The sequence below is a fragment of the Tachysurus fulvidraco genome, chromosome 14 (assembly GCF_022655615.1).
Source record: "Tachysurus fulvidraco isolate hzauxx_2018 chromosome 14, HZAU_PFXX_2.0, whole genome shotgun sequence".
Lineage (NCBI taxonomy): Eukaryota > Metazoa > Chordata > Actinopteri > Siluriformes > Bagridae > Tachysurus > Tachysurus fulvidraco.
Window position 1 is genome coordinate 14,121,978 of NC_062531.1, and position 10,717 is coordinate 14,132,694.

General features: G+C 35.1%; 1 protein-coding gene across 1 annotated transcript in view; it reads left to right on the forward strand.

Annotated features, from left to right (window-relative positions):
• Positions 1–317: 317 nt before the first annotated feature.
• csgalnact1b (chondroitin sulfate N-acetylgalactosaminyltransferase 1b) overlaps positions 318–10,717 on the forward strand; it is a 12,345-nt gene continuing 1,945 nt past the window's right edge. The window contains exons 1-13 of the mRNA XM_027167162.2: positions 318–477; positions 1,456–1,542; positions 1,911–1,962; positions 2,085–2,344; positions 3,094–3,327; positions 3,896–3,948; positions 4,193–4,298; positions 6,292–6,461; positions 8,384–9,005; positions 9,353–9,569; positions 9,696–9,794; positions 9,877–10,055; positions 10,189–10,277. Of these exons, the coding sequence (XP_027022963.2) occupies positions 1,503–1,542; positions 1,911–1,962; positions 2,085–2,344; positions 3,094–3,327; positions 3,896–3,948; positions 4,193–4,298; positions 6,292–6,461; positions 8,384–9,005; positions 9,353–9,569; positions 9,696–9,794; positions 9,877–10,055; positions 10,189–10,277 (2,121 nt within the window). The 5' untranslated portion in view covers positions 318–477; positions 1,456–1,502. The remainder of the gene's footprint in view (positions 478–1,455; positions 1,543–1,910; positions 1,963–2,084; positions 2,345–3,093; positions 3,328–3,895; positions 3,949–4,192; positions 4,299–6,291; positions 6,462–8,383; positions 9,006–9,352; positions 9,570–9,695; positions 9,795–9,876; positions 10,056–10,188; positions 10,278–10,717) is intronic.

A 10,717-nucleotide genomic window follows, 5' to 3' on the forward strand; every position in this document is an offset into this window, starting at 1 on the left:
TTGGGGCTGTATTTGAGAGATTTTTTTTGGTTTAAGCAGTTAATCCAACAGGACATGTCTGTGTAGCAAGTTTTGTTTTCTGTCAGTCATGTGCTCCAATATTTTTTTAACTGCTACAAAATGTTTTGTGTTGTTTTACACACTTTTCTATGAATATAAATGAAAGTTTGAAACTCTAAACTCTTTATATATATATATATATATATATATATACAGAGAACTGTATAACAACCCCAGTAGTCTGCTGCACAAACTGACTTTATTATGAAAAAATAGAGTCTGCTCTGGCTTTTCTTCTATAGTGTGTTGGTGTCTGTGTATTTTACCAAGGCAGCCCTAGACTTGACCCTTCCTAAATCTTGGGGGGTAAAACAAGATTAATTCAAATGCGCATGCGCATTATCACACGCCGGGAAGCATGGCGCTTGGTTTTAAACAGTGACTATTTAAATCCTGCATTTAAAGACCGCATCACCTGTAAGTAAAACTGTAAGTGCAACTGATATGTGCATGTAAAAACACATAGCTAACATTGGAAATTGTTGTGCATAATGTAGTATAACAAAATAAAAAAACATAGTAAAAATTGTTTGGCCATCACAGTTTAGCTACACACCGGATTTCACTTTAATTAGATTAATTCGATTTAATTTCATTTAGATTACATCCAAGTCTGTCTATTACTCTGGATGCACCACGTTGGAAACTGTATTTTTATAAATGTAAATTGTTTTATGTAGTTAAGTAGCTTAATTTTTTTAATCCTGATTAAGTATTTTTGAACACGTTAAAAGATCACAACAAACATATCAGATCAGTTTGTGTGGTTGTGCTATTAATTGGTCCCCAGAATAACATTTGTTTGTTTGTTTGTTTGTTTTTTACTTTTTTCATTGACTGGCGAATCTGTCATTGTGGATCAGTCAATAGTTAACATTATGTCAATTAGTTAAGCCAATGATAGAATTAATCAATGGAAAACAAATGAAGCTTATAACAAAATTGGTTTATTCTATTTGGTGCAAAACATTCAGTGTCCATGAAAGCTTATCTGTGATTTAATCCTCGGATACTCAAGGCCGGGTGATTTCTTATATATATATAAACATTTCACACATGATGAAAATATTGCTGAACTCTTCCCTTTGTAAACAGCCCACCAGTTCATTTTGAGTGTTTTTTTTTGTATGAGACATTGATGTGCGTTTGGGATACTTTATAAAAATGTTGCTAAATAGCTCTCAGGATAACTGGAGCTTTTTTTTAAATGTTGTTAAAATAGTTTTATATCACAGCAAGAATATTCTATCAAACAAGCTCAACAATCTAAAATAATGTTGACTTTCACTAACCGAGATAACTGTTGTTGTTCAAGGCTTTGCAAGGAGGTAAATAAATTAGCTATACACTATACTCTGTGAAAGTGGTTCTAATCTATTTTTTTGCCTTAATCAGCTCAGACACAATCACTGAAAAGAATTTGGTTTAGCATCTCTGACTAAATGCTTGGGACGGCATCAGGTCCATTCCGCTCCAGAGAAGGTGAGAAATTAAAGAGTAGTTAATGATGATGATGATGATGATAATAATAATAATAATAATAATAATAATAAATAAGTAAATGTGAAAGCTGTTAAGAAATAAAGACCAAAAAATGAAAGTAAATGCTGAATATTCAAGATTCTGCACTATTTCAAAGTCTCTATTTAAATTTAAGCAGTTTTATATTGTTGAACATGGTAACTGCTCAGAACTTTTGCTTTTCTGTTGAAACATGTGTGTGTATATGACACTATGATGGATTATAATATTTTGTACTAGTCCATTGCAAGGTCCTTGCCAGCTCGAGAGCACATTTTCATCGTCAGAGCAACATTTTCTTATCACTAATTCTTAATATGCAATTACAGCAGATGGTGTATCTGTGAGCAGGCTGAAAATGAAGAAAAAAAGTTCACACAAGTAAGTAGCTGTTAAGGTTTTATGAATGATCTCACAGAAAATCTCTTGTGAACAGATACTGAGAAGAGAAAAAGAATGACATTATTTGTTTTATTTGCTGACCTGTATCTTTCTGTTAACAGACATAAGCACAAGCACCGTGCGGGGTTAACTAAGTCAATAATTCCACCTGTGCGAAACATTATTGGCTGCAGGATAATGCACAAATGGAAGGAGGATTGTTCCAGTCCAGTATCATATTGGACTGGGAAGGTGCTAGACCAAATTCCAGTAAACCCTTCCCTCTATCTTATCAAGTATGATGGATTTGATTGTGTATATGGCCTGGAGATTTTCAGAGATGAGAGGGTTCAAGGTCTTGAGATCTTGCCTGATAGAATCGGTATGTATTTTTATAGAAATATAGTATGTTATATAAGGCCTGTTCATTTAGGTCATTTTAAATTGTGTGCACTAGAAGGTACAGGTACAAATCAAGTTCATCTTAAACTGCTGACAGCACTGGAATGTGTAGTGGAATGTACCACAACAACATAAACTGTCATCTTAAACAGATGGAAGAATGTTGATAATAGAATAGAAAAATGATTTGAGATGTTAATTAGGCAAGTCGTGGCCTAATGGTTAGAGAGTCTGACTCGTAATCCTAAGGTTGTGGGTTCGAGTCTCGGGCCGGCTACGACTGAGATGCAATTGAGCAAAGGCACCGAACCCCTCCCAACTGCTCCCCAGCACTGCAGCATAAATGGCTGCCCACTGCTCTGGGTGTGTGTTCACGGTGTGTGTGTTCACTGCTGTGTGTGCACTTTGGATGGGTCAAATGCAGAGAACGAATTCACCATACTTAGCCATATAATTACAATTTCTGTTTACTTTGGACATAAAAAATATATTATTGATCGCATATTTCAATATATAATGTATATTTAATGTATTTTTGTTTAATATATGTGTTTTCTGAACTCTCTTTTTATATAAAATGATTTATTTTGTAAGTTATATACACACATTAACATATCTGTCAATGTAAAATAATAAAAGATTTTTCTAAATGGTATTATGTATTGCATTCCATAATAGATTACCACTATAACTGTCTTGTATTAACAACCACATTATCCTGTGTTCTAGCTCCATATCGAATTAACGATGCTCATTTAGCTGAGAGGATGTTGGGCCGAGCTGTGGAGCACCAGTTTGAGACAGAAGATGGATCAAAGAGTGGCTGGAAAGGGTTGGTGCTTGCCAGAGCTCCCATCATGCCCACATGGTTTTTCATTACCTATGAGAAAGACCCAGTTCTATACATGTACCAACTTCTTGAGGACTATAAAGAAGGTGACCTTCAAATACTCCCAGACACAGGTGTGTTATTGCTGCTGTATGGTAAAGCACATGTGATGTAAAGCAATCAGTTGTGGTGTAATTTAGCAAAGATTCAGAGTTAGCATGTATTTTAAAATACTAAAGAACTGTTTTTCCTCAGATGAAAAGCACCTTAATTGTTGCTCAGTCATGATTAGCAAGTGAAAGGAAATGTAACAAATGAAAGAAGTTGCTCATGAAGCTTAAGTAGTGTGCATTATTGCTAAAAGGGAGGAAACTGCCATTAACCTGCACCAGCAAATCTAATTTTAAATATATGCATTCAAAAACTGTGTAAAAGGCCTAAGCCATACTATATGGCATGCTTCTTCACTTCTGCCGCTATATCAGTAAGACAGCTGTTTTGTAATATTAGCTGTATTCATGCAAAATGCTTAATATATGTACATTTGGTACCAAATGTTGGGTTCATCCACAGTGTGACGTTTGACTGTGTCTGCTGACTGAATGCATGCAAACCTTTCATCTCTGCCCTTTATATGAACCTCACTAAACAGTGAATTATTTTTTTTGTTTGTGAACTGTTCAACATCTGCTGTGCTATAAGTGAATCAGATTAGGAGAAACATTCTGAGAAGTAGACAGCTTTTAGGACAGAAGGTAAGCATCTGTCCATTTGGTTGTGCTGAATTGTGTAAAATACAACTGCCAGATTTGCCAGTAGTAGTATTGAAACCCTTAGGGGGCTCCTAAAAATGTTGCAAAATTAGCGACGGAGCTTTCGTTTCAAGGAGCGGAGCACTCAGCTAACACCCTCACAGACTGCTGAAACATTCCCAGTTTTATCTATCAAGTGATTATCGTGTGATTGATTTTTTTTTTGTCCTAATTCTTCCATATACAGTATGAGACTGGTTGCTTTGTCTGGCTAGACACCTGCCATCCAGACAAAGGAGTACACACAGACCCTGGTGTTTCACGGGGTATAGTTTCTAGAGCTAAGACAAAGGGTATGTTTCTCTGCTAATATACTTCGAATAATTGTATTCCATAGCTGTTCTAATATGGAAATGCATCTTTCTATTCAAAGTTCACTATTCCCATTCCCATTATATCTGGTATGAGTAGTGTGCAAAATGGCTTAAAGGGTATGTCAGCTTCTTAGATACAGACCGGGCTGTTCCTCTGTTTTGGAAAGGGTGGTTTCTTATGTAACTTCCTGCATCCACAGTTGGAATTTCTGAAACATTTTCTAGCTTTGCTAGATTAGTGTAATGACTCAGTGGGTTTTATTTGAGAATAACTAAGCTGAGCAAATCATCCCACTGCTTTTATGTGCATGCCATTTGGAGGGGTTTCTAAACCAGTTATATGGTAGTGTAATTAAACGAAGCTTCATGTTTCACTGTTCATGGCAAAATGACTCTGGCACTGATAGTGTTTCAAAGAGTTTGTTTCTTTAGCACTTGTTTAGCAATCATTACATTGATTGCATGGTTTGAATTAAGATTTCAGATGCTCATCTAAAATCATTTTACATCCTTTTTTTTTTTTTTTTTGCTATATAATGAAGATATGTGGATTTGCCACCAGGAGATGAATGTGAGGTAATTGATCAGAATTTCAGCTTTCCTTTCCTGATATTTACATCTTCTATGTATTGAATAGGGCACCTTTGGTGCACGACCACCCAATTTCTAGGTGAGCGAATAACATTGGAATAGATAGTCTTATATTAACACTTACCATTTGGTGCATATCCCTTGCTTACACTGTAATTTCTTTTTTTAAATGCTTTTCCAGGATAGTAGCCTTTTCAGTTATTGATCAGGTGTTTTCAGGAGAAAAAACACCTTAAGGTTTAGGTCTGGTGATTACCTTTTTGTGTTGGTAAATGACGAAATTTCCTTCCAATTAGATTTATCTGTACAGTAGGTAGGCAGAGCAAATGTTTCTTTAGACTTCTGAATTCATCATTAAATATTAGTGAATGCATTCCAGAAGCAGCCATGCCTAATAACCTTGTATTGTGAGCCATGACTAATAACCTTATATGTTTTGGTTCATGAGCAGATCCTTACTTTCTTCTCACTTTGGTTAATATTGGTTCCAGAACATTTGTGGTTCATCTCTATATTTCTTTGTGAATTCCAGTCTGGCCTCCTTCTTCTTACTGCTGATGAGTGGCTTACATCTTGTGGTCTGGCTTCTCTATTTCTGTTCTTAATGTCTTCTTGACATGGTGAATTGTTATACCTTCACCCTGTCCTGTGGCGGTGGTTGCTGATTTGTGCCTTATCTTTGTTTTTCTTTGCAAATTCCAGTCTGGCCTTGTGATTTCATCTTGTGGTATGGCCTATATAAGTCTTCCCTGAACGGTGGATTGTGATACCTTTACCTGCCCTGTGATTGTTAGTGGTTTCGTTGTCTTGTTTTTCTTCACAGCTCTCACAATATTTCTGTCATCAGCTGCAGTTGTTTTCTTTGGCTGACCTGTTAAATGTCTGGTTATTAGTACACCAGTGGTTTCTTTCTTTTTGAGAACATTCCAAATTGTTTCATTGGCTATGCCCAGTGCTCAGCTTAAAATGGCTTACTGGTGAAACCCAGGGCTTAAACCATCAGTAGACATTCAATAAGTGCATAAGCAAACCGTCACAATTTGAAACACCTGTCCGCCACGTGTTCTGATATTTGTGAAATATATCAGGAAATGAATGTTGAATTCTGATTCTGTATCTCCTGTTCATCTGTTAATCTCACATCATGTTTTCTCAGAGTTTATCTCTTCCATGCACTTGTTCCGAAGACATGCTGATGGATTTGATCTCACATTGATCACCAGGCTTTGTTCAAAATTGTGGTTTCAGCCAAGCCAAGTGCACACTGTCATTAAAGCAAACAAGGGAACATAAATTCTAAAAGTGTGTGTGTGTGTGTGTGTGTGCAACCATGCTCGTCATTTGAAAATGCACATTAACTCTAACTTTCTCTATTTTACAGAAGAACCCACTGAGGCTGGTGAAGAAAGTCTTGTTGGAAGGCAAGTGGAGTATGAGAACGAGAATGGCTCAAAGAGAACCGGCACGATTATTCATCAGGTTCAGGCTAAGCCATCCGTATACTTTATTAAATTTGATTATGACTATCACATCTATGTTTATGACATGGTTTGAGTTTTAGACATTTTGTGATAGTGAACATTTTCTCTCTTTTTAAAATGTGTTTTTTGTGAAAGTTTTGTATATGAAAGCTTTTCGGTTAACACTTAAATGAATGTTGAGGCGCTGCCGTTGGGGTCATAAAGTCATTTTCCTATTAATTACATGTGACATTGGCTGGTGTCTTGCTTGCTCTCTTGTGGATGTGCAGGCAAGCTCAATTTAATTCTTGTTTTTGTTAATTAGATTTTCATTTTAATTACGGTTGTTACTACTATTCTTATGTATGAACCAGAAAAAATAAAGAGTATTAATTAAGTAATAGCAGTCAAATCAAGTTAATTATATGCTATATTATGAATGTTCTTTAAAAAGAAGCTTTTCTCTCTCTCTCCACACACACACACACACACACACACACACACACACACACACACACACACACACAGTATACAAGTAATAATAATATATAATAATAATAATAATAATATATAAATAATGAGTAAAGAGTATATATACAAAAAAAATAAATAAAATGTATCCTATACAAATATCCCATTGCATTTGTGTTCATTTATTGTTTATTATTATTCATTGTGTTCATATTTTTTTAACTTTGCTTTAATATGCTTAAATTGTTACTGTTTTAATTTATGGCCTATGATTTGATTTTTATTCATAATTTTAACATATCTTTTGAAAGTCAAACTCCTTGGTGTTATACATGTGCTGAACAACTCCGCTTTCATAGGTGTTTTTTTTTTGGGAGGAGTTTGCTGTAGAAGGCAGAACAGAGCAGGCACTTAGTAGCACACTGAGGCCTTTAGGGTACCTCACAGAAAATTAGGGCTCACATACAGACTTACAGATACGTAGTCAGTTCGGCCTTAATACCAGCACTATGTCAGCCAAATAGGTAGAACTTTACATGAATAAAGTGTAAGGAAATTTTTCTGGTCAGTAGACTGAATTGATCAGTAGATTCAACAAGGTGAGTACATGCAAATGCTTTAATTATATTTTTGAGTGACTTATTTTATACATCTTTATTCTAAACATTATCTAAATATATTATCTTATGTTATGCCTATAAAATGTGAGCTATTTTATGATACATGCCAGAATGTGTACTGACCTACAGAACCGTATCCTATTGTGGTTTTTTTATCACATTTTTTTTAAAGGAAATTTGAAAGAGAGAATATATTCGAACGTCTCGTTTTTTTTTTTATATATAAAAGTAGGACAGAATTCCTAACACTCCAGATGGTAGATTTTATACATTTGACCATACAAATATCTGGATGGGAATCATGTATAAACTTGCACTGTACTCTTACAACTGCTTCTTTATTAGCAGGGAAGTAGACGATTTTTGTGAATGGGCTAGTTATGTTGGTACTGAATATTTAGTTTTCAGGGTCACAATAAAATCATTGCAAAAATGTATCTAGCACCAAGTATTTACTGTCGATTTCTATTAACCAGTAAATAACATGAAATATGTTTTTTATATTTCAGGAAAATGTTTTTAGATCTTGCTGACAAAAATATTTAGATTTATGTAACCACAGTGAAGCTGTAATAATCATTCAACATGGTAATATATCCAAGGATTTTTGTCCTTACAGTGATTAACAGCTTGATACCAGCTATTCAACTTTGTCTTTTTTCAATCTTTTTTTCTCATTAGCAATATAGATGGATTTGTGATATTATGGATGGATTCTCTTCGTGATGTGGAAAGTCTAAATCAACTTGAAGAAACATGGAGACTTAAAGATGCTTTAAGACACAAGTTTGACAATAGGAAGTCTTTTTATAATGTGTTAAATCTGATCCACTATGGAAACCTGACCTCAAAGAATTTTAAATATGAGATAAAGTAAACATTTCTAATACTCCAGGCTTTGTTAACTAATAAAATAGCCTAGCAAAAAAGTGTAGACATGCAGAAAAGATGGTTTGTGGCCATGGTGGCCCGAACAAAAATTCTTATTATGGTTGCACTTTGTTTTACTCTATTCCTATTTAAACCAGCCTGCAGATATCCTAAAAATCACAACAAACAAATTTTGCCCAAAGTGACAACGGATGATATGAAATATCAAGCTTTGCTGCAGGAACATGAGGAGAAATATCAGCACTATTCTACAAGGCTAAGAAAGCAGATATTCCATTTGAAATATGCTCTCAGAGAGAAAAGACATCTACAAAAGTCCATGCAACAGGCTGCTATAATGCATCCAGTGGAGCTGGAGGAAACACACACGAGTAACTCAGAACTTGAGGTGTTCTTTCACAAGCAGCTGCATCGTATGAAAAGTGATGGGAGTGCAAATATACCAAATGAGCATGCTTTAGTGCCATTTGAGAGTTTTACACTACACAGTGTCTATCAGCTTGACCCTGGACTCACAAGGGATCCTGTGCGAAAAACACTTCGAAAGGATATGGCTGGTGCATTAGAAGCAGCTCTGCACATCCTTAATGGTCCTAAAGATAAGGATGACCCACAGTATCGTAAGATATACTTACCACGTGATTTCTTTGAGGGTGAGATTACATTTGATTGCCATCTTTAATTCATTTCCAGATGCTTTCTTTTTTTTGTTTGTTTTTTTTTTGCATCTGAGGCAGAATACATACTGAGCTTTTAGATCTTATTAACTAAGTACTTAGTACTTAGTTTCCATAAGGGCAAAGCCAGTTTATTTGTATACAGTAGCTCATTTCTTAATGTTAACTTTAGATGCAACTAAAAGAATAGAGTCAGTATTAGTACTTGAAAGTACTTTAAACAAGATTAGCACAGAAAATCTATTTGACCTTTTGAAAGTGCCATTATATTAACTGTATTTTTATTTATTTATTTATTTATTTTGCTTTTGGCTCTACACCAGGAATTGTTCATTCTGAGAGAGATAAAGGATCTCTATATGATCTCTCATTCAGAGACAATTCTTCTCTGGACTTCAGGAGGCTGGAGCTCTTTCGGCCATTTGCTCCTCTGCAAAATGTGAAGGAAGAAGCAATTGACACATCCAGGATGCTAATAAATATTATTGTGCTATTGGCCATGAGGGTTGACACATTTCAACAATTTATGAACAATTTTAGGTTGGATTCAAATCTATATTTCAAATTGCATTTCAGCAGTTTTCTAAGCTAGATTACAATGCTATGCAAAGCTGTTATACAAAGACATCTATACATGTTTAACTTTACATACCTAATTCCTCACAGGGAAGTTTGTGTTGAGGATGAACAAATCCATCTTACTGTTGTGTATTTTGGAACAGAGAAGTTAAAGGAAGTAAGAAGAATAATAGACACCGTTGCAAGGTAGCATGAGATTATTTGATCAAGTAATGTAAATGTATGTAAATAAAAATCTAAAGGATATTTAATTATACATGTCCAATAGAAGAATGAGATCAAGGAACATCACTCTTATCCATCTAAGTGAGAAGTTTTCCAGAGGACAGGCTTTGAATATGGGAGCTCGAGCTTGGAAGAAGAGCAACGTCCTCCTATTTTTCTGTGATGTTGATGTCCACTTTACTGTTGATTTCCTAAACTCCTGCCGCGTTAACGCCCAACCTGGTAGGACCATTTTCTCAAACAAAGTCATATGTATTCTTTTGATGCTTTACGTTATTGTGTTTGTTTGTATACACTATACTAAGTTATGAATGAGATTTTGGTAATAATGGTCATTTGTTCTTGGATCTTTCAGGTAAAAGAGTCTTCTACCCGATACCTTTTAGTCAATACAACCCAGATGTAATTTATGGAGACCATATGCCTACACTTGAAAAACAGCAGGTGGGATACAACACAGAATAACCCCTCCTAACTATCAGGGGTATTACAAAATGAAAGTGGTGTGTAATGCAATATATGTAAAAACGTATTTTAAACTAAACAGTAAGCAGTTGGAGATCACCAGTTACTGGATACAGTGAGAAAATATTTGAATTTTATGAAGCACTTTTACAAGCATATGTAATCCTGTTGTTCTTATGCACCTATGGAAAATGACAAGTGAGCGATTTTTTGCAAGCAAACAATATATATTGTTTGTCAAACAATTGGAAAACTGTATTCCCTTGTATGTGTTATTGGCCTGATGATTCTAAGGTGACCTTGTAGATAGGCTTAAGATCATATCACTGGTCAATCTGTTCTTTAGATCACCTGTTATCTGTCATGAAACACATTAGTACTATGGCCTATAGACGGGTTGGATAATTAGCGCAGACATG